The sequence below is a fragment of the Ambystoma mexicanum genome, chromosome 1p (assembly GCF_040938575.1).
Source record: "Ambystoma mexicanum isolate Mex_15411 chromosome 1p, UKY_AmexF1_1, whole genome shotgun sequence".
Classification (NCBI taxonomy): Eukaryota; Metazoa; Chordata; class Amphibia; order Caudata; family Ambystomatidae; genus Ambystoma; species Ambystoma mexicanum.
In genome coordinates, this window is record NC_090921.1 from 769,238,939 (window position 1) to 769,266,603 (window position 27,665).

At 46.2% G+C, this 27,665-nt stretch overlaps 1 protein-coding gene across 2 annotated transcripts in view; it reads left to right on the forward strand.

Moving 5' to 3' along the window:
• LOC138580545 (mothers against decapentaplegic homolog 4-like) overlaps nucleotides 1–27,665 on the forward strand; it is an 880,676-nt gene that overhangs the window by 344,068 nt on the left and 508,943 nt on the right. For both annotated transcript variants that reach the window (XM_069651176.1, XM_069651183.1), the window contains exon 2: nucleotides 25,496–25,747. In XM_069651176.1, the coding sequence (XP_069507277.1) occupies nucleotides 25,511–25,747 (237 nt within the window). In that variant the 5' untranslated portion in view covers nucleotides 25,496–25,510. The remainder of the gene's footprint in view (nucleotides 1–25,495; nucleotides 25,748–27,665) is intronic.

The window sequence follows — 27,665 nt, forward strand, 5'->3', positions numbered from 1 at the left end:
TAAGAAAACGAAATGTATCTAAGGCGGACTGCATGTCCCAGAATCCCTCGGGGTCTGTGACGAAGAAGAGGGCTGAGGAGACATGTAGAAGCCAAGGACAGGCAGGCATGCCAAATAGATTTTGACAAGGTCATGCAATTAGTCTTAAGGGCCTGTACCTGAAGCCAGTTTACCCACATGACGAGCATAAAAGGCTGCATTAGGAAGGAGCAGAAGAAAGAATCTGGAGCAGGAGATGGAAGTTCGGCAGTAGCAGAAGAAGCAGAGCATTAGGCTGGCAGTTCACTAGGAAGTGTGACCACAGAAGGGATGCTGGGGCAGAGAAAGAGCAGATTTCACCTCAGGCTCTGTGTTGGTCCTGTGCTCACAAATCCAATTTGGCTGTAGCAACATTGGAGGAGGCTGGGAGAAACAGGCAGTCTTTCCAGGTGCACCTAATTGCTGTGAATGCAGAGCTGAATTTGTGCATCAACCCAAGGCCTGTGTGCAGACGCAAGCCGAGGGAAGCCACTCCATTAACGAGGCCGGATCGGAGACGCCTGTGCTGCAGAAGGGTGCGAGTTCCAAGAGTGCCTGCAGCAGTAGTAGCAGCAGTACAAGTAAACAATTCGGGAAGCAGATGCAGCCCGCTGTGATTGTGGAGTCGGTAGAAGGAAGCTCTGTACTCCAAATCATCAAGAATACCTTGCTGGTAACTGTAGCCAGCTTACATTATACTTGCGTGCCAGTTAGAGTGAGTAAAAGTTGTCATTCTAACGAGGGAATTGTATCACACGCATATATCAACAAAGTATCCGCATGTAGAGAAGGCTCCTCTTTTCCCCATTGTTAGATGTAAACTGCTGCCGGGCGGTCACGCATTGCCGATAACTCTTATGAAGTAGAAGTTGACTTTTCTGCAATGTTACAAGCCCACTTAACATCAAGAGGTTGCATCCAAGAAACGGTGTTTCCCATATTCTTTTGAAGCATAACGCTGACCGGAAAGAGAACGCACATCTTTAAAGTAGTAGGTTATCATCAAGACGAATTTGTGTGTGCCTAATTTTGTTCCTACAGAGAAACGTATTGCTTATAACATACTGAACAATTACGTAGCAGTCCTAGAAGTTGCTGAAGAACAAGTATTACCCAAGCCAGTTGATCAAATACCTTTTCAAGTGAAGCAAGCTCAATTAAGAACTGAATATCATTGCTTAAAGTTGTTTAAGTTCCTGAACACCCATAGTCCTCTGATACAAGGGTGACAAGGTAATTCAAGGCTGGAAGATTGGCAATACAGCTTTAGGGTAACCATTGGAGACAAGAAGTTAAATATACAAAGCTGGGGAAGGGAGCTGAGTACTTGTTAAAAGAACTCATTCTAAATCTGTAAGCTGAGACTGTTCAAGTTAAGACGAAGCAGTCTGGGACCTAAGGACAGATTTTCTGGTAGCTGCAAGACAGAAAAGAAAGGCAAAGAGGCTGCCCTTTCTTGCCATACAAGAGAGAAGAGTGCCTTGCCAACCTGTAGAGGTCGAAGAGTCTTGTTGAAGTTGCCTAAAATACTAAGTCGCAGTAGCAGCAGTAGAATGCAAAGTTCTAGTTAACACTTTATTTTTGTGCCTGCAAGCTGTGTAATCTGGAAATGGTCCTGCCAAGGATTTGTAAATCATAGACAATAGCCTAAAATCTATCCTGGCCTCAATAGGAAGCCAGTGCAGACTCCTCTGCACTTCAGACACATGCTCACATTTCCGCATCCCCATAATGGCTCTGAAGGTACTGTTTTGTACTACTTGTAGTTTGGCCAGGTCTACTTTGCCAAGTCCTATCAGACGACTGCTACAATAGTTTTGCAGGAAATAATGGCCTGAGTTACCGTTTCGCAACTCTTTTTAGAGAGGAATGGGCTAATATGAGAGAGTAATCAAATGTAGTTAGCTTACAACAAAAAAATATTATTCACCTGCGCTGTCATATCTAGTGTTTGATCGAATATGACTTCCAGTGTTTTTATCCTGTCTTTTGTAGTAATAACATGGTCAGCAATATGAAATGTTTTACATTCTCCATCAAGCTTATTCAGTCTAGGCCTAGAGCCTACAATCATCAGTTCCGTTTTTTCATGGTCCAAGGCCAAACCACTCAAATCCATCCAGTCTTGTATGAGGTCATAGGTATCTCTCACCACTTTAGGGTCTTCCTCATAATTGCCCGATAGTGGGGTAAGACATTGTGTGTCGTCAGCGTAGTTTGAAAAACAAATCTTTTTATGCTCCAGTAGACCGGAGTGGTAAAAATATTATATAGGACAGGAGACAAGGATGCACCCTGTGGGACTCCAAATCTAAGCGGAGCTGGAAGAGCCTCGGCTTGATTGCTGGATACACTCATTGTTCTGTTACCTAAAAAGGACTGCATCCAATCCATGACTAGATCACTGAAATTGGCAATTTCTTGTATTATATTTAATAGCAGTGGATCGTCGACCAAAGCAAATGCGGCCACCAAGTCCAAGGCCATCCACAGCATAGTTTTGCCTTCATGAATATTGGTCATCATGTTGGATTTAAGGTCTAATAGTGTCGATTCAATGCTGAAGCCGGGTCTAAAACCTGACTGCCCACAATGGAGAATGGATTACTTTTTATCTATATTTGTTCGTATGCCACTCTATCCAATATTTTGAGCAGGAATGGAGAGTTGGTTATCAACCTATAATTAGAGGCAGAATTCGGATCCTGCCCTTGTTTTTTCAGCAGAGGGTGATCCGGGCTCCCTTCAATCTCATTGGGACCTGTCCTTCTTTGAAAGAGGCATTAACTATTTTTGTAATGGAACTAATCAGTAGTTCCGAGCATGCCTTGATCGCTGTTGCTGGGAATATATCCCCTTTAGAGTAGGACGGTTTGAGTGTAAACAAAATAATCAAAGCTTGTCCTCTGTAATGCTCTTAAAGTTGAAAGTGGGAGCTCTCTGCTGGGCGCGGATATCTTCTTTAGCTATTCTCTTATTAGACAGCAGGGGATCATGAATTTTTGCTTTCTGTATAGTATCTTTAATTTTATCAATTTTATCCAACATGGTTTTTTGGATAAGTGCACACCAATCTCGATCTTTACAAATGTTTTCCTGTTGCTTGATGGATGGTTTCTCTAATTCCTTCAGGATGGCAAAGATCTCTTTAGCATCATGTTGAGCTCCAGCAATCCGTACCTCGTAGGATTCTTTCTTGGTGTTAATAACTGCCAGTTTATATTTCCTGGCAGAATGCAAATACCTGACTTTATCCTCTTCTGTCTTGGAATTTTTCCAACAATAGAAGTCCTTTCTCTTACACACTCTTACGTTTTTGATTTCTTCTAAAGCATTTGTTATTATGTTATCACATTGTCCGAGTGCCTATGCAGATGAGCTTATAGGCTTTCCTGACGGCTGCCGCAGCACCATGCACCACGTCGCCTGTAATCCCAGTCTGGGCAGCCGCTGCAGTATAGGAGTTGTTGCGAGTGTGCGGAGTGGCTGGGCTCATGCCTCCCCAAGAAGATCTGGGAGAGAGCGAGCCACCCCTGTCGCCCCCCACAGCACACACTCCTGGTGCACTCCCACAGCTCCCTACAAGCCCTGCGTCAGAGGAGTCTAGCTCCACACTCCTCCACTGTCACCTCCGGGGATACTCAATCGACATTCTTTCGGCTGCTGCTGCACCGCGGTCTCAGCCACCCCCCAGAGGAAAGTTCAGATCCCCTCATCCAGGAACAGCCGCCCCCCTATCCGTTGGGCCTAGTTTCATGTTACAGAGCCTCTGCTCGTTGCAGTAATCTTGTTTGGGTGCCACAGCGCCCCCACCTGCCTCTCCAGAGCTAGTTTTGAGGTTATGCTGTGGTGTCTTTCAAGCGCAACGTTATGAAAGTGGTTGGAGAGCTCGTTGCAGAGAGCTTGTGAGTTTGAGGAGTGGGAGGTTAGATAGATGGGGGAATTGAATTCCCGTAGGATTTTGTCGAGTTCCCTGCATGGGTTTTTGGAGTTGGATATTCTGTTCCCATGTTTTTTTTTAGCTTTCTTGATTTCATACAAGTATGCCCTGTTCAATCTTGCAAGGACCGTTTTTTTAAGGGGGGGGTAGGGTGGTTCTCCATGCTCACTACAGGCAATGTTTGAGGAGTTTGATCATTTGAGGGTGAGTGTGTACCACTCTTGGTGTGTGGTTGATCTTCGGGAGGGGTGACGGAATGGTGTGAGAGGGGTCATAGCTTTGCAGAGCCAACGGTCAAAGGGATCGATGGAGGGGTGTCCTTCCTTGCGAGAGAGGTCAGGAAGAGTTAGAACGAGCGAATTGCCCAGGTCTGCATTGATGATGAAATAGGGATGGTGGCCGGGGTGGACGAGGGATTTATTATGGTGGGTGAAGGGGCAGGGGAGGGGAGAGAAAGTAAAGTGTGAAAGGGATAGCATGGTGAACAAGCCAGATTAGAGGGCAAGTCGTGAGAGGGGGAAACCTGGTCAGATGTGCAGGAAAGTGCATCAAGGGTGTGTCCCGCGTTGTGAGATCATTTCTGACAGGCCGAGAGCTTCGAGATTGTTGGTGAGGGAGCGATTTATGGGGTTGGTGTTACACCTTTCCAACGTTGATCATGGTTACGTAAGAGAAGAATATGTGGTTCGATTCATCCTGACGTATTACCAAGAGTAAGAGATTCGGAGAATGCAAGCGTCTGCAGTCTAGTTGTTCCATGTTCCCTATGGACGTCTGCTCCGAGTCACGTGATCTCACCACGTTTTCAACAGAAGCCTATGGCGAGTCACATGATTATATTTAAGCCGCAGAGACTGTCCTCACATTGCGTCGCTACTTTGGAAGACGCTCCGTAAGTTCGTTTTCTAGACCTCTTACTTTCCTCTGCTGTAATAACCATTTACTGTATCAACCATTTCTTCTCACTTACTCTTTAGAATTCCTCTTCCGTGCCTGCGTTCAGGGACGCTTCCACGTTACCCTTTACTTCCGGGTCTGACTACGCTCCCCGGTCCGCTTTCTACCAACACCCATGCAGAGCGTAGAGGAGATATAGCATCATTATCCACAGTGAGTCACCTTCCCTTCCCGTCCGATTTAGAGGCTTTCTTTTCTTGCCTCCTTTATTAATCCCTTCTCCTATCTCAGGGAATCCAGGAGGATTCAGACTCCTGCACGCACACGCCACTTTGCCTAAAAAGAACTCTCCCCTTTGATCGCTTCCCAATTCTCCTTGGAACTTCCAGTAAGCATTTGCACTTTCTTCTTGCTATTCCCTTGTCTTTCCCTAATTCCAGTACTCACCTGTCATTTCTTTATTCAGTAGACTCCATGATGCAGACTCTCCAAGATTCCACACGCTAGACGCCAACCTTCGGAAGCTCTGGTCATCCTCGCCTCCCAGGGTTTTCTTCCCCAGAGGGTTTCCCTGGGGTTCGTGCTTCTTCCTGCTGGTTGTTCAGTCCCAGTATTGGGAGGAGCAGGGGCCTCAGAGCAAATCTTGCGTTCTGCTTGCTGCGTCCACACCAACCAGTTTCGACCAGGTTAGTGAGATTCCATTGATACTTCTCAGTGTATTAGTTGATATCTAATCGAACTAGCGGCAGTTGTAACAGTTAGCGACGCCTTAAAATAAAAAAATAAAAATATTTGGCATAGAAAAAGCCTGGTCGAGCCGCTCTGGTATGGAGCAGCAAATGCAGCAGCTTATGGCTGCCATGCAGTCAATGTCCTTAGAGATGCAGACACTTAAACAGGATAATGTTCAGTTAAGGCAACAAGTCGCTCGAGCATTTTCCGACACCCCCCCAATCACCTTACCCATGGGCAAATTCGATGGAGACCCGCACAAATTAAAAGAATTCTTGGATAGTTGTACTATTCAGTTTACTTTCAAACCCAGATATTTTCCAACCTACAAAGACAAGGTTGGGTTTCTCATATCCCATTTGACGGGACCTGCCCTTGCTTGGGCTACCCCGTTGGTTACTTCAGGCAATGTCATTCTGGATTCTTATCCTGCCTTTTCTAACAGTCTTAGAACCATGTTTAGTCGTCAAGAGATTTCTGTAACAACCCAGGAACGACTCTTGGATCTTAGACAGGGTCACAAGGACCTCCATGACCTATGTCACTCAATTCAAACAATTATCATCGGAAACGGGATGGCCCGATGAGGGTTTACTTACCCTGTTTCGACGAGGTCTGGCTGAAGATCTGAAAGATGAGGTCTCTAAGGTCCCGCGGCCCGCTAATCTGGCTGAGATGATAACCCTGACTATGCAAATAGACTACCGACTTCAGGAACGCACTCAAGAAAAGAAGAAAGGGAAAGGAACCCGATCGGGTTCTGATTCCGCCTATCCTCCAAGTAAACACATCTCTTCCGAGGAACCCATGCAAATCGGTTCCATAAGGGGTCCTATTTCTGCGGCAGAAAGAGAACGTCGAAAGACTTCCGGACTATGTATGTACTGTGGCTCATCAGCACACTTGTTACGGGACTGCCCATTAGTTCCTCCCCGCAGATCGCAACCTCTGCCTCCACTGCCTTCGGGAAACGCCAAGTCCCTGCCGTAAGGGGAGCCGCGGTAGGAGACCAACGACAGCGTTCCCCGGCTAGAATTGGATCTTCTCATGAACCTCTACCTTCCAATTATTCCATGATAGTGCTTTCCTTAACTTTGATTCTGCCAGACGGGACATTGCAAGGTATACCTGCCTTACTAGATTGCGGCGCTGCTGGCAACTTTGTGGATGATCAGTGGGCGACAAACCATGGCATAGAAAGGATTTCCAAAACCTTTTCTACACCAATTCAAGGGGTAGATGGGAGCCCGTTGAGTTCAGGACCCATAAGAGAACAAACTAAACCTGTAACCTGCATGATCACTACCCATAAAGAGATCCTGGTGTTTGATTTGATTAGAACAGCTCATTTCCCAATTATTTTGGGCCTTCCGTGGTTACGTCTGCATAACCCGTATATTAACTTGAAGGCTGGGACTCTTTTTTTGGGTACAGAGTACTGTGTATCTCATTGTCTGTCCCAAAATTCAGTTGGCATTCACATTCCTTTGGAGGTTACGGTTTCTTCTGAGGTTCCTTCCATTAGTCGGTTAGGAGTAATCCCCGACTGTCATCATTCTTACCTCAAAGTATTCTCCACACCGCAGTTTCCCTCTCTTCCTCCTCATAGAAGAGATGATTGCCACATTGAGCTTCTTCCGGACCAACCTATTCCGTTTGGACGGATGTATGTTCTTTCTCAACGGGAAAAGACCGCTCTGAAAGCGTATCTTCAGAATAACCTTCAGAACGGCCTTATTACCGAATCCAAATCTCCGGCTGGGGCATCCTTGTTTTTTATTCCCAAAAAAGACACAGAAGAACTTAGGCCGTGTATAGATTACAGAGGGCTCAACAAGATCACTATTCCTGACAAATACCCCATGCCTTTGATAAAGGATATTCTTGAAGCAGTTAGAGGTGCTACTTTTTACACCAAATTAGACCTTCGGGGGCGTATCATTTAATAAGAATAGCACCCAATGACGAATGGAAGACAGCTTTCCGTACACCCTTTGGCCATTTTCAATACCAAGTTATGCCGTTTGGTCTGATAAATGCGCCAGCAGTCTTCCAGCGGTTTATGGACCATCTATTTGCTGACCTGCTTCTTCATTATGTAGTCATATACTTGGATGACATTCTAATTTTCTCCAGGAGTTCAGAAGACCACATCCAGCATGTGAATATTGTTCTCAGCCGATTACAAGCTAACCATTTATACTGTAAGGCGGAAAAATGTGAGTTCCATCAAACACAAGTGACATACCTGGGTTTCGTTCTGTCCGCCCACGGTATTTCCATGGAACCCAAGAAAGTCTCTGCTGTGCTGGATTGGCCTTCTCCTAAGTCTGTAAAAGAAGTCCAAAGATTTTTAGGATTTGCGAACTTCTATCGTAAATTAATTCCTGACTATTCCGAGACTATCCTACCTATTACCCGATTACTTAAGAAAGGAACAATTTTTTCCTGGGATCCGCTAGCTCATCAAGCCTTTGAAACTCTAAAGGGGTTGTTTACCTCGGCTTCAATTCTACTCCATCCAGATCAGTCTCGACCATTCATCGTCGAAACGGACGCCTCCCATCATGCGTTAGGAGCTGTTCTCCTGCAGAAAACAGAACAAGGGGATGAGAGACCTGTTGCCTATTTGTCTAAGATCTTCACCTCTTCAGAACAACACTTTCGAAGGGATTGTGTCCTCCGACGTATTCCTTATCTATGATATTTGTATCTCCAGCTTGCTGGCCTCGGAAAAAAAAATTCCCAGTAGAGGGCGCTGTGCGTCGACGTCCGTCGAGTAGGTGCTCCTCGACGGCCACCGTATCGACGCCGACGTCACCATGCCTATAAATGGCCACGCGCAGCGTCCGTTGCTCAGTTCCGTTTTTCCGCGCTTCGTTTGCCTCGGAATACCGTTGCTCAGTTCATCAGTCGATATATATTCATATTTCCTCGAGAAAACCGACTCGTACTCGATGGCTTTCTCCTCCGACCCGACGACTCCTCGGTCCGGTTTCAAAAAATGCTGAGACTGTGGGAAGAAAATGTCGTTGACGGATCCTCACAGGATCTGTTTGTGGTGTCTGGGAATCGAACACCAGTGTTCGGAGTGTGAGGAATGCCTATCCATGACGGCGAAAGCCTTGAAGGAGCGTAAGGGGAAGCTTGAGAGAGGTAAGTCAATTTTAACTTCCTCGAAAGTTTCCACGGTAGAGTCGAGACATTCGTCTCCTCACCGTCGAAAGCATTCTCGGTCTAGGTCTCGAAGTGGCTCCCACCACTCTTCGAGGTATAGACACTCGAAAAAAAGACGAAGAAGATCCCCTTTATCGTCGTCTTCTAGTTCCCCTGAAAGAGTAAATTGCCCCACTAAGCACAGCTCTCAAGCTGAGTGGGAGGAATTCAGAAAAAAGATGCTAAGCGTCTTCGAGAAAGCGGCCTCGTCCCCCTCGAAGTCAGCTGAGGGTGATACCCCGGGTGAAAAGCCCAAAAAATCTAAACGCCGCGAGTCGAAGCACCTGGCCAAAGAGTTGACCCAAAAGCGCCATGAGCCATCGGGAAGTAAAGCATCTTCGACGCCATCGTCGAAAGCCCCTTCGAAGCATAGATCGGCGCCATTGACGCCGTTATCGAAGGGTTCTTCGACGCATCCGTCGATCGAGTCGATGCCGACATCGACGCTGATAAAAGAAAGACCCACGGCTACTCCACAGCCAACGGTTACTTCGAGTGCCTCCGACACGACGTCGAGAACGTCGTCGACATCCTCGAGCAGGATTCCAATCCTCTCGAGTTCTTCGAGGCCTCTTCCAGTTTTCTCGACGCCTTTGTCGGCGTCTTCGAGGATTTTTACATCGGCGTCGACGACATCGACCTTTTCAATGCCACTGATGATGGCTCCCTCTGCCTTACAGATGGGTTTTATACCATTTCACAGACCAGAGCATCCCCCCTTAACTTCAATTTTTGAAGAAAGGAAAGATTCTGATCAAGAAAGGCCTTTTGGGCTGCAGAGGACCACATTACCTGAACCAGAGACTTTTGCCTCTGAGTAAAGAAGGTTGAAAGACCTTCAGGATGCATTACAGGAAGCAGGTGGCCTAGACACTTCCCCAGAAGTGGAATTTGTCAAACCAGACCCAGGGGAACATGCTGATACCCCTTATAGAACCCTAATGTCTAGAATTATGGAGTTCATGGGTTGGTCTGCGCCTTCACCTGTTTTTCAACAGGATGACCTCACAGATATTCTGGATAAAGGTCCACAGGAGGATCCTGTGGTTCCCTTTCATTCTGCTTTACAAAGAAAGATTTTGACTAACTGGGAAACTCCTGAAGTTGTCCCTGCGGTTAACAATAAGTTGTCAGCGAAATATAGGGTATCTGCTGCTGACCCTGAATACCTATCTAAGCACCCTACTCCAGAGAGTCTTGTGGTCCAGACTGCAACTTCATCAGGCAGGACTTCTGCTTACCCTACTGCTCCTCAGGATAGGGATGATAAAAAATATGATGCCATTGCTAAGAAAGTCTTCTCAGCCTGTAGCATGGCTTTAAAAACTATTAAAGCAACTGGTACGCTCGCTAGGTCAAGCCACACCCATTGGGAGTGTGCTTCATCAGCGGCTGATTGCATTCCGGAAGGAGAAGAAAGGGACGCATTTTTAAATATCATCAGAGATGGTAAAGATGCAATGTGTGAGTCCCTTCAAACTGGCATTGATTCTGCTGACAGTATCAGCAGGGCCATGGCGGCAAGCACCACAATCCGCAGGCATGCGTGGTTGAGAAAGTCCGGCTTTGCTTCTGACGTACAGGCCAGACTTTTAAATATGCCCTTTGACGGTTCTTCCCTATTTGGTAAAAAGGCGGATGACAGTTTGGAAAAACTACAAACATCTAAAGCAGCAGCTAAGTCACTAGGAGCTGCTATCCGACAAACTAGTTTTTGTCCCTCAGGATCCTCTTGGAGAGGAAGGTTCTTTCGCTATTATTCCTCATATGGAAGAGGCAGAGGACGGCCGACTCAAAGAGGCCAAGGAAAATGTACCCGTGGTGGACGGGGTAAAGGAAAGAAAGCCGCATCAGCAGGAGCAGGAGCCGCTTTACCTTCGGCAACTGCATCAGCCGCTCCCAAACCACTCTGAGGTCTCCCATCACAAGACACCTGTAGGGGGCAGGTTAACTCACCATCTGACGGAATGGCAGGCTATTACGTCAGATGCTTGGGCATTGGAGATAGTTGCCCAAGGTTACTGCCTGCCGTTTCTACGCATTCCTCAGAGACATCCACCGGGGAACAGCCCTCTGAAAGTGCCGGATCCGCTCCTCTTGCTGGAAGTTGTAGACCTGCTAGAGAAAGGTGCCATACAACCGGTACCTGTAGCGGACAGGAACAAGGGCTGGTACTCCCCTACTTTCTCATACCAAAGAAAGACGGAGGACTGAGACCCATCCTGGACTTACGAGAATTTAACAAGTTCCTCAGGAAGGACAAGTTCAAGATGGTAACCCTCTCTCAGATCCTTCAGGCCCTCCAGCTTCAGGACTGGTTGGTATCTCTGGACCTTCAGGATGCTTATTTCCATGTGCCTATCCATCCCAAGCACAGGAAGTACCTGAGGTTCGCAATTGGCAACTCTCATTATCAATTTCGAGTTCTGCCATTTGGGCTGACCTCCGCCCCGAGGGTCTTCACCAAGCTAATGTCGGTTGTGGCTGAAAGTCTAAGGAGGGAAGGGATTCACGTCTACCCCTACCTGGACGATTGGTTGATCAGAGCAGTTTCTTCAGAACAAGCTCGGATCCAACTAGATTATGTCTGCCACTCCCTTCACAGGCTGGGTTTCTCCCTCAATTTAAAGAAGTCACAGAGACTCCAGTTCATTGGAGCAGTCCTGGACACGTCCCTGGGAAAGCCTCGCCACCAGAGGTGAGGGCTCAAGATATTCTGCAGATGGTCACCAGGTTTCAAAATGCCCAACGTCTCCCAGCCTACGACTTTTTGAGGTTGCTAGGCCTCATGGCATCCTGCATATTCCTTGTGCCAGAGGCTCGCCTGAGAATGAGATCCCTTCAGTGGGCACTGAGGACTCAGTGGTCACAATTCTCAGGGAGGATGACAGATCTCCTCCGGATTCCGGACAAGGTAGCCCACGACCTTATATGGTGGGCCTCTCCAGAGAACATCTTGAAAGGAGAACTATTTTAGCAACCATGGCCGGAGATAACAGTAGTCACAGACGCCTCACTCACGGGGTGGGGAGCCCATGCCAACGACTTGACCATCAGCGGTCGTTGGTCTCCATCGGAGTCCAGACTACACATCAACCTGTTGGAGCTGAGAGCCATCAGACTGGCACTGAAGGCTTTTCTGCCGTCTGTACGGGGGAGAAACGTCCTGATAATGACGGACAATACAGTGGCCATGCACTACCTCAACAAAAGAGGAGGCGTAGGGTCACTGCCACTGTGCAGAGAGGCGATGCAGCTCTGGTTTTGGGCAATTCAGGAAGGAATCTCTATCGGCAATTCACCTAGCCGGAGAGAAGAACTTGACAGCGGACGCTCTGAGCAGGCAGAACACAGTCTCCCACGAATGGGAGATAGCTCAGGAAGTCCTTCAAGAGATCTTCGCCCTTTGGGGAACCCCTCAAGTGGATCTGTTCGCCACCAGTATCAACAGGAAGTGCGACAGATTTTGCTCAAGGGAATTTCCCCCGAGAGGAGCTCTAGGAGACGCGTTCATAGTGGACTGGGAGTTCCCACTTCTGTACGCGTTTCCTCCGGTCCCTGTCATTCCTCAAATGATCAGGAGGTTCAGAAGGTTTCGGAAGACCATGATCCTAATTGCCCCAGATTGGGCCAGGAGAACGTGGTACCCGGACCTTGTGGACATGTCCATCTGTCCTCCAATTCGTCTACCGTACAGAGAGGATCTTCTCTCGCAGAAGGGAGGTCAGGTTCTCTATCCAGCCATCAAGACCCTCAACCTTCAAGCTTGGTATCTGAAAGGTTGAGGTACAAGGTTTGGGACCTTCCAGATGACGTCATGGAGGTGTTGCTTTCGGCCAGAAGACCAGCAACTAAGACTCTATACCGCTGCCGTTGGAATACATTTTGCAGCTGGTGCAGAGAGAATATCGAACCCTTTTCATGTGGTACACCTGCGGTGTTATCCTTCTTACTTTATTTGGCAAATTCGGGCCTTCAAATTGGCACTATTAAGGGCTATCTCGCAGCGCTATCGATCTTTAAGCGCACTGCAGAGGAGCCATCGTATTTCAAAATTCCATTGGTAATACAATACCTGAAAGGTCTAACTAATGTTTACCCTCCAAGACCATTCCAAGTTCCCTTATGGGACTTAAATCTAGTTTTAAACTTCCTAAAAGGTGCTCCTTTTGAACCACTCCACTCTTGTTCATTGAAGTTTCTCACCCTCAAAACTGTTTTATTGGTAGCATTAACATCTGCTAGAAGGGTTAGCGAGATACAAGCCCTGTCTTGTAAACCTCCTCATACAACTTTTCACAAGGACAAAGTAGTGCTACAGGTGAAGCCTAACGTCCTCCCAAAGGTAGTTTCGGAATTTCACATTACTCAGAAGATTACTCTACCTTCATTCTATCCTCCTCCCCATCCGGGGAAAGAGGAAGAGAGACTACACAGGCTGGACCCTAAGCGAGCCTTGAGTTTTTACATCAGTAGACTTGCTAAAATTAGACAAGCAGACCAACTCTTTGTAGGTTACGCAGGACATAAGTTGGGATTACCAATAACCAAACAAACCATCTCCAGATGGATTATTTTAGCCATTCTGGAATGCTACAAATTGGCAGGGAAAGAGCCCCCTCAAAATCTAAGGGCTCATTCCACCAGGGGTATCGCAACATCCTCAGCTCTTCAAAGAGGGGTACCAATTAGAGACATATGTGCGGCTGCCACATGGTCGTCCGCACATACCTTTACCAAATTCTATAGCCTGGATTCCTCCTCTAGTCAAGAGACTAGATTTGGCAAAGCTGTGTTACACGCTGTTCATTCTTAAAGGGTAATATGGCATCTCTTACTCCCGCCTCCAATCACATACCACTGCTATGGGAGTCTATCATAGATAAGGAATACGTCGGAGGACACAATCCCTTCGAAGAACAAGTTACTTCTTACCTTGTAACGTTCTTTCGATGGGATGTTCCTCCGACGTATTCCTTATCGCCCCTCCCATCCATCCCCGCAGTAACATTTCCCTTGTGGTTGCAGCTTACGCTCCTTCAAGGGTAGTAACCATTCATACAATAACTACTTTACTCTACAAAACGGAACTGAGCAACGGACGCTGCGCGTGGCCATTTATAGGCATGATGACGTCGGCGTCGATACGGTGGCCGTCGAGGAGCACCTACTCGACGGACGTCGACGCACAGCGCCCTCTACTGGGAAAAAAAATTTCTGAGGCCAGCAAGCTGGAGATACAAATATCATAGATAAGGAATACGTCGGAGGAACATCCCATCGAAAGAACGTTACAAGGTAAGAAGTAACTTGTTCATTCGGTCTTGGAAAAATAACTACTGGCTATCAAAAGAGCCTTTGAAGAATGGAGGCATTTACTTTTAGGTTCTCCTTTTACTGTAGAGGTTCGCACGGATCATCGAAACCTAAAGGTATTGCAACAGGTGCAAACCACTAATAGCAGACAGGCACGATGGGCTCACTTCTTTTTACCCTACCGGATCGAGTTTACATTCTTGCCAGGTAACCAAAACTTGAGAGCAGATGCTTTATCTCGGAAATCTCCCTATACCACCCGATTTTGCCCTGAAAGGATTTTTCCAAAGGCCAGATTTGTCGCCATGGTATCAGATTTTCTACAACTTCTTAAACTAGAAACTGTGAAACACCAATTGAAATGTGAAGACCTTGCTCTAACTCATCTTACAAGGGATCAGGAGTTATACTTCCATGCTAAGCAGGTCCTCATACCTTCCGTTTCTCTACAGACTGAAGTACTACGCCTGTGCCACGATTCCAGAGCAGCTGGACATAGAGGAATACAGACTACCCTTGATCTGGTCCAGCGGCATTTCTGGTGGCCTTCCCTTCAAAATGATGTTCAAGACTATGTCAATGCCTGTCCTACATGTATTCAGTCTAAATCCTCTCGAGCCCCTCCATTCGGTCTCCTTACCCGAATGCCTATACCAGACAAGCCATGACAAATCATATCTACAGACTTTATTGTAGATCTTCCACCCTCTTCCCGATTCACCACGATAATGGTCACTATAGACTATCTAACAAAATTGGCTCATTTCACTCCGTTAACCAAGCTTCCAGGAGCAGCACAAATGGCAAGACTGTTCATTACAGAAATATTCTCACGACATGGTTTGCCTGAGGTTAATGTCTCCGACAGAGGGTCACAATATACTTCACAGTATTGGAAGAGAGTCTGCCATATTCTGGGAATCAAGAGGGCGCTTAGTTCAGGATATCATCATCAAACCAATGGGCAAACGGAACGCCTCAATCAGACACTTGAATGTTACTTAAGCTGCTTTGTTTCGGCGGCCCAGGATGATTGGATGGATCTTTTACCATTGGCAGAATTTGCCTATAACAACGCGAAGCATTCGGCCCTCAAATCAAGTCCTTTCTATTGTACCTATGGTTATCACCCTTCGTTTATCCCTACAATTGCTCCTCCCTCCTCCAGTTTTCCAGGAGTAGATTGTCTTATATCTGACATTCAGACTGGCCACAAGAAGACTCGCTTAGCCCTCCAAGCAGCCCAAGACAGAGCCAAACGTTATGCTGACATACATCGCAGGGAGATGAAGGAGTTAAAGGTGGGCAACCGAGTTTGGCTGGCCTCTCGATTTCTCCCAAGACACTTGGTACCTTCTAAATTGTCTCCTAGATACTTTGGACCATTTGTGATACTTTCCAAAGTAGGAGCTGCTGCGGTTCGCCTAGCCTTACCACCTTTTTGGTCTCGCATCCACCCTGTCTTTCATCATTCTCAGTTGAAACCAGCTGTCGAAGATCGGTTTCATCGATCTGCGAAAACTATTCCTCCGCCAGTGGTTACAGACTCAGGAACCGAGTATGAGGTGTCTAGCATTTGTGACTCTCGGTATCATAGAGGTCGGCTACAATTTCTAGTCGATTTAAAGGGCTATTCTGCGGCTGAGAGAACCTGGGAACCAGCCTCTGCAGTTCACTCCCCTCTTTTGGTACGTCGATTCTACCACCTGCACCCCGGGAAGCCAGTTTCTCCCCCCCCAGGAAAAGGGGGCATACTGTTACACCTTTCCAACGTTGGTCATGGTTACGTAAGAGAAGAATATGTGGTTCGATTCATCCTGACGTATTACCAAGAGTAAGAGATTCGGAGAATGCAAGCGTCTGCAGTCTAGTTGTTCCACATTCCCTATGTACGTCTGCTCCGAGTCATGTGATCTCACCATGTTTTCAACAGAAGCCTATGGCGAGTCACATGATTATATTTAAGCCGCAGAGACTGTCCTCACATTGCGTCGCTACTTTGGAAGACGCTCCGTAAGTTCGTTTTCTAGACTTCTTACTTTCCTCTGCTGTACTAACCATTTACTGTATTAACCATTTCTTCTCACTTACTCTTTAGAATTCCTCTTCCGTGCCTGCGTTCAGGGACGCTTCCACGTTACCCTTTACTTCCGGGTCTGACTATGCTCCCCGGTCCGCTTTCTACCAACACCCATGCAGAGCGTAGAGGAGATATAGAGTCATTATCCACAGTGAGTCACCTTCCCTTCCCGTCCGATTTAGATGCTTTCTTTTCTTGCCTCCTTTATTAATCCCTTCTCCTATCTCAGGGAATCCAGGAGGATTCAGACTCCTGCACGCACACGCCACTTTGCCTAAAAAGAACTCTCCCCTTTGATCGCTTCCCAATTCTCCTTGGAACGTCCAGTAAGCATTCGCACTTTGTTCTTGCTATTCCCTTGTCTTTCCCTAATTCCAGTACTCACCTGTCATTTCTTTATTCAGTAGACTCCATGCTGCAGACTCTCCAAGATTCCACACGCTAGACGCCAACCTTCGGAAGCTCCGGTCATCCTCGCCTCCCAGGGTTTTCTTCCCCAGAGGGTTTCCCTGGGGTTCGTGCTTCTTCCTGCTGGTTGTTCAGTCCCAGTATTGGGAGGAGCAGGGGCCTCAGAGCAATTCTTGCGTTCTGCTTGCTGCGTCCAGACCAACCAGTTTCGACCAGGTTAGTGAGATTCCATTGATACTTCTCAGTGTATTAGTTGATATCTAATCGAACTAGCGGCAGTTGTAACAGTTGGGTGCGATATCAAACCAAATATTGAAATCTCCTAACATAGTGAGTGCAGGATGCTGGAGCAGCATGGGGGAGAGCAAGTCACAGAGAGAATTGGCAATGTGATGATCGTATCCAGGAGGTCTATATATGAGAAGGAAACTATGGGTGACTGAATGGCTGAGTCGGAACTTAGCGGGGAAGGATTTGTATTTGCAGTCACCAGAAAGACTCTGTGGATATTATTGACAGGTGAGGTTTGTGAAGGATGGCTAGTCCCCCCCCTGTGCTGGGCCTGTTGTGTATGCGCAGGGAGTAGCCAGGAGGAAAGGCTTTGTGTGCGGTGGGGTGGTAGTCATCGGAGAACCAGGTCTCAGTGATGAATAGGAGATCGGGGTCTTTGGTATCGGTGAGGTCAAAAATGTTGTGTTTATTTTTGGCGACCGATCTAGCATTGATGAGTATGCAGGATAGGAGTATAGTGTTTTGCTGTGTGGTAGTCATTGGGAGAGGGAGGAGGTTGTGCGAAGGGCTTTGGGGGGGATTTGGTAGTCTGAGTGTGTGATGGGCGGTTCAGAGGCACTGGGGGTTAGGGGAGTAATGGTCAGGCAAGGTTTTTTTGGGGGGCGAGAAAAGTGCTAAAACAAGGTTGGGATTGGGCAGGGAGGGCTGTAAAGAGTAGGATCAGCATACTGGTTGAGACCTGGGGAGTAGGAGGGGCGTGCAATGTGAGGCTTCTATGTTGTGATCAGTATGGTCTGAGCGGCTTTCGAGGTGCTGGAGGGGCATTGGGGTATGCTGGAGGCTTGGAGGGTTTGCGGTCGGGGTTGTCTTGGCCAGGGCTGCACATTGAAAGTGAACCCCAACTTACAGGAGCACCCCTTAAATACTTTGGGGTACCCCCATGATCACGCTCAAACCAGAGTAAATGCACCCCTCTAGGGAATTAAGGTCATGAGTCTTATCTTGCAAGAGATAACACATTTTAATCTACCCATATCCAATGAAATCGTAATCTCTGAGGGCAGCGGAGCAATGACATGATCCTCTGCAATTTAGACTCCTCTTCTTGAAACATAGATATGTCAAAACCAAGAGCCTGGACAGATTGTCTTTAATTCATGATCAAGTCAAGAGTGATGTTAGAGCAAATGTATATAAATGCTCTGTCTGTCCTAAAAATGTCGATAAAATCGACCCTCTTGAGGTCTCTGGATGATAATGCTTGTAAGCTTGGGATCTCCTATAGCAATCTAAGAACGTTTGACCGGTTTAAGACCAAGTCTTTATTGTCCGGGAGCACACTCTCTAAGAACCCTAAACGCTCCATGCTTAATGGAATCTTTCTGGGGATCCTACCTCCCACCTCCACAGGGTTTCTTAAGGCTCTTGGTCAAACTGGGCCTCGAGATTGAAGATCGATATTGCTGCGGTCACTACCTTTCGATCTCCTTAAAACACTATAGATCGCATTGGGGTGCTTCCCAGTGCGACCCTCGCCAAGTTGGGTCAGATCATAGCTACGTTGCTAGGGCTCACCCTCTGGGACATTAGCCCCTGCAAGTGGACCCACAGCGGGAAGAGCTCTCATGGAAGGTACCGTACTCGACCAACTTTTTAGGATATTTTGAAAGCTTATTTGTATGCTTTTTGGCTTGCTTACCCATTTTATTCTTAGGTTTGCTTACACCAACCACATTCACAACCACTTGCGTATTAACAGGTTCTACATTCCTAATATCATTAGGGAGGGACTCATCTAATACCAAGATGTTAGACATGGGAATGTGCAGAGTCTCGACAATGGTCTTTTCAATAATATTCATGGCCTGAGGAATAAAAGGCTCAATACACACACCATCACTTACACTACCCACAGCCCCACCAATGGTGCCCTGGGTGCCCTCATTCAATCTTGGTATATAATCATGATATATCAACCATATCCCTGCTACCAAAGACAGGGTCCATCCCAATACAGTCCAATTGATCAGCAGGTCCCCCCTAAATTAGGTACAGGGCGCTGACACAAGTTACACATTCCCTAACATTAGTAATGATATTCTAAAATGTGAGAATTCTCTGCCTTAATTACCTCATAAGGGGAGACCTGTATACAGAGAACCTGATTGATCTCTGTTAATATATCATCCTGCGCCGCCCCCAGTCTGTGGTCCATGTGCCTTAGAACAGCAGAGAGTCTCCACTGGGATACTTGTGTAGGGGTAGACATAAATGAGGAAATGGATGAGTCGGACTCTTGTGCGCCCATAGATAAGACGTCCGGAGGTGTGTCTGCTATGGCAGATGAGTTCAAATGAATGTCACAGGGAGTAGGTCAACCACTCATCACACTGACCCTCAAGGCTGAAACATCATCCTGCACTGGATAAGCCCCCAAACAGTACTCTCATACAAGGCAGACTTGCCCTCCATCTTTCCTGCTGGCAACAAATAGAGATTGAAAGATGGCCCACAGGGTACAAGTCATAAGGGATAGACTGTCTAATCACAACAGTTCGAGGTTTTAGGATACGCACAAAGTCTCTAAGGGTTTCCTAATCTAAAGGATTGGATGTTCAAAGGTCGTCCTAAATTAATCCTAATCTTAAAGGACCAGTGTTCTGGAGCCATCTTTATTCTATCAAAAAAACAAGTTTCCCAAACGTCAGTCCAGGATGATAACCTAACACGCTCAGTCACAGTGAGTGGAGTGCCCCTGTGACCTGCTTTCCAAGAGGTCCTGATGTGGTGTAGCTGGGTTGCAGCCCATATGGTGTTGGTGGTTCAGGCTCTTTTGGGTGTTGATGATGTATGATTGTTGGTGCCTTTATCCCCAAGGACAATGTGACATCCTCTATCAAGGTGTCTTTATCTCTTAGGATGAAGCGATGGTCTTAAGCAGTAGGCAAGCCTTGCACACCATTGCCTCTAGGATGATCACTAAGTTGTCAGATGTTGTTGGTCCTCTACACTGGTCTTTCTTGGTGCAATTCATATGTCCGCTACCTGTGGGTCCGCTTCCTCGCTCCTTATCTTTCAAACCTTCTTTAGCTGATGGTTTTGCTATTCCTCTAGTATCTGGATAAAAGCTCAAAGCAAGCTTTTTCTTTGCTTCTCTGTGACATTTCTTACTTCCTCCAGTATCTGTAGCGGTTTCTTCTCACCAGTTCCCCACGTTCTGATCAATATGGTTCTCCAACTACTAGGTACCTTGGACTTAGCCTTACTCCACCTATGGCTCCACTGCTCTAGCACTACTTTTTTCTGTAATTGACTCTCGATTGCCTCTATTGCCAGGGCCACTTTGTGGCACCTTCCTTCCTAGGCTGCAGTATGTGAGAAACCTGAAGGTGTCTCCCTGACTAGTCCCTGGGGTCTGTCATCCAGGTGGCCAGGCCACGGCCATCGCTATTGGATCCAGTTCCTGGGGTTGGACCAGTGAGGGAGGATCACCTGGATGGGGCGGGGGGGTTCTTGAGAAGTGGAGGTGGGGCACTGATGGGTGAGACGCGGTATCCCCATTCTTGTAACACATTTTCCCCATCCTACCACATAGGATTTTCAGACACTCTTAACACCCCACCCCCCTTTCCGACACAAACACTTTCTTTCACCACGAAAGACAACAGACTAACACTAGAGCCGTTTACCTGACATGTCCCAACACAAGGGTCAGGCAGGGTCAGGCAGTTGACCAGAACCACACACACCTGATGGCCCTTGTTGTGTAAATAAAGATTTTTTTTTTAAAAAGACAAAAAAACACCTGATGGCCCTTTTTTTTCTTCCCCACAGGGATAAAAGGTGGAGCACGAGAGCACACTACGAGCAGGGCAAACCGCACAGCGATACAGCTATCCCAGGGTGCCAGTTCAAGAGGAGGAGAAAAGCGTAGAGAACCTAAGGGGTGGCAGGGAGAGAATTGGCTTTGCCCTTTTCGACTCAGACCCACGCAATCTCCATGAAAAGAATCATAAGACCGTGAGCAATAGCCAGCGTGGGTTGCAGCAGATGCCAAAGGTACATGGAGCCCTCCTACACTGTTAATTAGGACCGGGAGAGATACTTGCTACCGTGATACCGTCCTTGACGCGAGAGACAAGAAAAGCCAAGCAGTTCATCGCAGCCGGTGAGTCGAAGGGAGGACTGATAAGAACCCGAACTGTGTTGAATGAAAGTTGCGAATGGCAAATTAAGGGGAAAACCAGCTGCAAAGGGGTCTGGCACCACGTGGGTACTCACTCGATAGACTCTGGGTAAGTCCCCTATTGTTGAAACTACCGATTCCAGAAGGTCCTTGGAGAGCCACAAAAGTCATTGGAGAAGGTCAAAGTTGTCATACAGGGGTCTAACAAAACCCCCTGTACAGTCGAAAGTCTTTGACCAGCACGTAATTGGAAAGTTAAGGGTGACAAATCCCGCACGGTGAGCAAGGAGAAGGAACTGTGTGTTTGGCAAGAGTGAACCTGATGGAGGGATGCCCACAGAACGGGCAAAGTATGATGCCCCAATGTACATTGTGTTGACAAGGGTGAACCAGACTGAGGGATGTCCACAGTGGATTGTTTAAAAAGACATTAAGATTTGTCAATTCAAAAGGAGAAATCTTGTGACTAAAAGCCGTAGTGAACCCAACAGAGGGAGGCTGCTATTCCAGAGGGATCTGAGCCCGGAAGAGGGGGATCCAGGTGTGAAAATCCATCACCCACCATACATACAGAAAGGAATTTTTTGTTTTATTATTTTGCACTCATCAGATCCTCAGAGGCAAGAGACATTTTGTAGAAAAGAGACTTAACCACCGAAGATCCTGATACCTGAGAACAGAACTGTAGTCTCACTCTGGGAAAGCTCGAGAGTTTGCTACGCTCAGGAGTCCCACCTTGTCCTGTGCTCAAAATGTGGAGAAAGGAGACCCCTGGCTATAACATCCTGACGTATAATTTGTTAACACTTCTTTCTTTCTTGTTAACATTATCCCACACTCTTTATGTATCTAGTTGTAAGGATTGGCAATAGGTTTTTTAGTATAGGTCCTTTTATTTGACATGACACCACTAGGACTGCCTTATTATTATTTGCTGGTCTTGGCTTGCTCCCATCTTATATGTAGGTTTAGATTAGGCGTTTTCCCCACCTACCTACACAGTTTCATAAACACCCTTGAACTGTGATCACTTGTATCTGTCATTACTTTTGCCACCACGAGTTCATTATAAGTAGCAATCACTCTGTATTCCCTTCTCTCTGCTGCTCAGACTTCAACAATGCCATCCTGTCTCCTTGCTCAACTTCGACACTAAGGTTTGTACACCCTCTTTTATTTTTTTATTCTTATTATTGTGTGACATTTTTTACTTTTCACACACAAACCTTTCAACAAACGCTATAAGACTACTTTACATACTTAATTCATCACCATTTCAGCTCTATAAAATACTTAAACGCCACATAACAATCTCTCATAAAAAGACACATTCATATTTCCATAACATTAAACTCAACACATCAAATTCAAAACAAAACATCATTAAAAACGAATTTTAAGAATAAGTGCTTTAATGTTCCCATTTTTAAGTCAGTCACCCTCTTTTTATACTGTAGTTGGTTGAAAGAATTAGCCAGGTTGGGTCCTGATTGCTGGATCCGTTTCTCCTCAAGCATAGTAGTGTGAGATTGGTCCATCCTAGAAATGTCCAACTCCTCTCCAATTCTATCACTGTTTTCCCCCAGGTGTGGCCCCTTTCTCCAGTCATCAGCAATTCCTGCTTTGCCTTTCTTCACTGCTCCATGGGCCAATGCTAGAAATAGGGACACTGCCCCCTTGGAGTCAGCGGATTCCAATATGGCAGCAGTCTGGTCCGTGCACATATTCCACAATGGCCTATTTCAAATGTAAACTTCCGGGCACACTGTATCTGTGGTTGATGGCTTGATTGTATTTTGTTTATTTGTAAAGCAAACCAACCCCTGAGGCATCTGGGTGCATTTCTTGATGTTACACATTAAGGTTACATACATACATTACTTACAGAGTTACATACATATATTACTTACATAGTTACAAAGAGTGCACAAAGAGCAGTGAGCATATTTACATTATCATTAACATATTTACATAGTTGCAGGTCGTTCCAGTAATAGCAATTGGCGTGGTAGAGACGTCATGTATGAGGGAGCTATTGTGCTTGTGCTAGAAGCCAATTTTTGACTTTGCTTCTGGAAGAGTGGTAGGATGGTTCGACTCTGAGAGCTATAGGTAGTGTGTTCCAAACTTAAGGGGCGAGTACAGGGAAGCTGCTTCCCCCTGCCTTCTGCAGTTTAAACCTCGGGGTCTTAAGGCAATGTGCTTGAGCAGCTCTTGTGGGACAGTCAGAAGTGTTGCGTGAGAATAGATTGGACAGGTAGCTTGGGGCACGGTTCATGAGGCATTTATGTGTAAGTGATATTGATTTAAAGGTGATTCTTTGGTTGATCTGGAGCCAGTTTAGGCTGTGTCGTATTTCTGAGATATGTTGGGCTCTAGGGATGTTCATTGCTGCCTTTATGGCGTTATTTTGCAGTATTTGCATCTTGTTAGTGTTGCGTTGGCTTGTCCCTAGATAAAGCGCATTGCAATAGTCTAGTTTAGACAGGACTAGTGCTCGGGCTATGGTGATACAATTAGGAGTAGTTAAAAAGGGTCTGCAAGCGGTAATTAGTTTGCACGTAGAGGAGGCTATTGCATTAGTTTGTCTGTCTAGGGTGAGAGTGGAGTCTATGTACATGCCAATCGTTTTTACATCCTTCGAGACCTTGATGGGGACGCCATCTATGGTGAAGGTGTTGAACTTGCCTTCTAATTTGTAAGTCTGTGTTGTGATCCAAGGAGGGGGAGCTCTGTCTTGTCGTTAAGACAGGGCCCATGTTGCGCCACCCAAGCCTGGATGACGAGGTATATGTCATTGAGGGCTTTGGAGTCTGCATTGTGGTCACCGGTGATGGGGATGAGTATTTGGGTGCCATCTGCCTAATTTGTGTAGGTGACACACAAATAGTCGAGGTCATCGAAGAAGGGCTTCGTGAACACCTTATAAAGATTTGGCGACACACATGAGCCTTGGGGGACTCCGCACGTGACTGTGCGGATTCAGCAGAAGCAGACTCCATTGCAGACTCCATTGTGCTCCAATCAGACTCCATTGTGATGCATTGGGGATCTGCTCTTCTCGTTAACTTCACAGATGGTTTAAATTGTGCCTGTGGTGTGCGATCTTTGTGAATCCTGCTCTTCTGTTTCATCAGCGGGTCTGACAGGGAGTGAGCAATGATTTAAGCTGTTTACATGTTTTCTCAGTCTCCTGGGAGAGATTGACAGGCTCTGGGGATTCCTCCATGTACCACCTCAAGGGCTTGCATCTTGGCGATGGTGCCTCCCACTGGCCACCAGATCTCCCCAATCCTCCCTTATTGTCATGAGTCAGTTTACCTCATCATAGAGAAATTACCAAATTAATTGCATCAATGTTGTGTGCCTATTCTCATTGTTTCTAGTATGGATTAGATTATTGACTAATAATCTAATCCATTATTAACATTAACAATCCATTAACAATCCATTATTAACATATAACATTACACATTTGCATTTGCACTTGTTTGCACATTAAGAACCCAATTATGCACAGTGCATATAAACCAAATCTCACATTTTTCTGTTCTACCTTTATCCAAACAAAAGATAAACAGCATGTCGATAACACCATCTTCACTAACTCCTACTACTTCAGAACCTTGATCCGATTGGGGGCTTGTCATAGTGCTCCGGCCCTGGGTCCTACCTAAATGGGTGACCTTATTCCTGAATTAAATAATCAAATTTGGATTAGAGACACATGACAATGCATGCACCTGCTGCCTATATGCTTTGAACAGATGGGGCATGGGTTCGCACTTGCTGGGGTGGGTTCGTGGGTTCAGAAATTGGCAGATCTGACTCAGCTTTTCGACATTGGTTGGCTGCTGACACAAATACAGATGAGGGGAACCAAAGTGATGAGTGCTTCGTGTGCGCGAAGCTAATCTTTATTGGTTGGTCACTGTAAGGGTGCAGTTTCACCTCTCAGCTGTAACTTTGGATTAAAAATGTTCTTCCTTAGAATCAATGGGGGGGGGGTGGCAGATGACTACCCACTCTTTATTCTCCCTCCTGTGTACCACACTCTTTCATCTGATGGCCTTCTTTTCTCCAACATCACTCGTCTGTTGTTTCATCGTAAAAAGATGGAAAACCATCTCATTAGAATGATCTGAAAATAATTTTGAAATTCAATAAAAGTTGGATGTATTGACCTTAATTACCACCTGGTTGCCTGTGGTTATATTTCCTTAACTCAAATTGTGGAATATTCTAAAGGAGGAAATGTATTATTGTAAGGGAAGTGTCTGGGCTTTAGAGCCAAGGCTTTAATAAAAGTGGTGTGGGAAGTGAGCAGTCTTTGAGGGTGGGGCACCACTATCAATCAGAAATAGTGGGCCACACAACATGTTCATGATTGGTTTAGAGACGTGCATCATGTGCTTTAGAGAAGGGAAATAAAGAATGGGTATTTTGCTAAGGTCATTTGTCCTGTTTGCAGGTGCTGAGCTGCACCATGTCACTGAATCCCCCGACCAGCAACGATGCGTGTCTGAGTATTGTCCACAGCCTGATGTGCCATCGGCAGGGCGGAGAGAACGAGACCTTTGCTAAGAGGGCAATTGAGAGCCTAGTGAAGAAATTGAAAGAGAAGAAGGAGGAGCTTGACTCGCTCATCACAGCCATCACCACCAACGGTGCCCACCCCAGCAAGTGTGTCACCATCCAGCGAACACTGGATGGGCGGCTTCAGGTATGTGGAAGGATCACTGTCTTCCTGAAGTTCCAGGTTTATTACGCCTGTGGCATGTGTCTGGAATGACCACTTCTGGAGAGTGGGTTGATTAAAGAGGTAACTGCTTGCCAAACCCACACAAACCTTTTAAGCGTTAGGTTTACATGCATGACAACAGCTTGGAAATAATCACTTGATATGGCCACCCTGCATTTCCATAAAATGAGATTTTGTTTCTAGACTTGTGTTTTTTTAAAGAATGTTTGAAACCACTGGGCTTGTTCTTTGAGGGTATACAGTGCCTGAACGTTGGAGACCCATTTGCTGTAGTTGGCAGCTGAAGCACTGCTGGGGTAGCATGTACAGCATGGGCAGGATATGAGTAGACAGACAGTGCTGTTTTGAGCAATAGTTCACAGAGAAGTGGATGTCCGCTGCTGTCTGCCCCACACCCGCAGAGGGTGTCTGGTGTGGGGAGGCAAAAATGCTGTGTATATAAATGAAGGACAGGAAGTAGGCAAAATAGAACATACTTGGTCCACTTGATCGTATTCTCTGCTGGAAGCAGTTTTGGGGACACTCTGTGGCTGGTATTGTACACCAGTCTGTCAGGGTGGGTGGTTGTGCATATTTATGTTTGAAGTGGACCGGATTCAAGGAGTGTCAGGGCCCTGTACAGGGCATGTTGCTTCGGGTTACGTAGAAACTTCGTATGAAGGATGTTGATCAGGCTATAAAGATAAGGGAGCAGTTCAAGAGGGTTGTCAGAAAAATGTACATATGTTAGTGCAATTTCATTTGTTTGTTTGTTTGTTTGTTTGTTTTATTTCTAATGCGCTCCAGACCCATAGGTAGAAGGGCGCAGCAGGTAGGATAATGTGAATCTTACATCGTTACAGATTATACAGGATACAGTGAAAGTTATACATATTATACAAGATACAGTAATGGATATTATAGATATTATGCAAGTTATACAAATTATACAGGATACAGTAATAGTATACAAATGTGCAGGACCATCGTCGTGCAAGTCGATGAGTTCCATAGAGGATGGTACGCATAATGTCGTAAGACAGAGGAGAGGTCGACATGTCGTAAGACATGTCGTAAGTCAGAGGAGAGGGACCAGTGTCAGGTCTGAGAATACTATAAACCTGTGTCTAGTGGTCGTTGGAGATAAGATATTGGGTGGCATTCCACCTGAATAGTGGGTACGGCTGATCTGCTCTTAGATTGTTAGGTAATAGATTCCAGGTTTTGGCCGCCTTCACAGGGAAACTATTCCCACCGACCGTGGTTAGTTTAAATCTAGGTACTACCAGACAGTTAGTGTTAGTAGCTCTCATTGGTCTGATGGAGGTTTTTTTTTGTATTTTGTTCGTGAGGTAGCTTGGGGCAGCGTTGTTAAGAGCTTTGTGTGTCAAGGAGATCATTTTTAATTGAATTTTGTGGTTTGTAGATAGCCATTTGTGTTGACGTCTGATGGTGGAAATGTGTGCCCTTTTATTTATGCCCATTGCGGCTCGCAAAGCATTGTTTTGGAGTGTTTGTAGTTTCTGGATGGTTGATTTATTGGCGCCACTGTAAAGGGCATTACAGTAGTCGATCCTGGAGAGGATAAGTGCTCTAGCCAAGATCATGCAACTGTTGTTAGAGAGGAAAGGCTTGCCTGCTCTTATCTGTTTGCAGGTGTAGGCAGTGGTGGAAGCCAAGGATTTAAGTTGTTTATCGAATGATAGTGTGGAATCCAAGTAGAAACCGAGGGTTTTTACTTCCTTGGAGACCCTGATAAGGTTTCCATCGATATTGAAGGAAGAGAATTCCTGAGTTAATTTTTTGGTGTTCTTATGTGTTCCCAGGATTATCAACTCGGTCTTGTCGTCGTTCAAGCACAGGCCTTGTGTGGCCATCCATGCTTGAACAAATAGATATA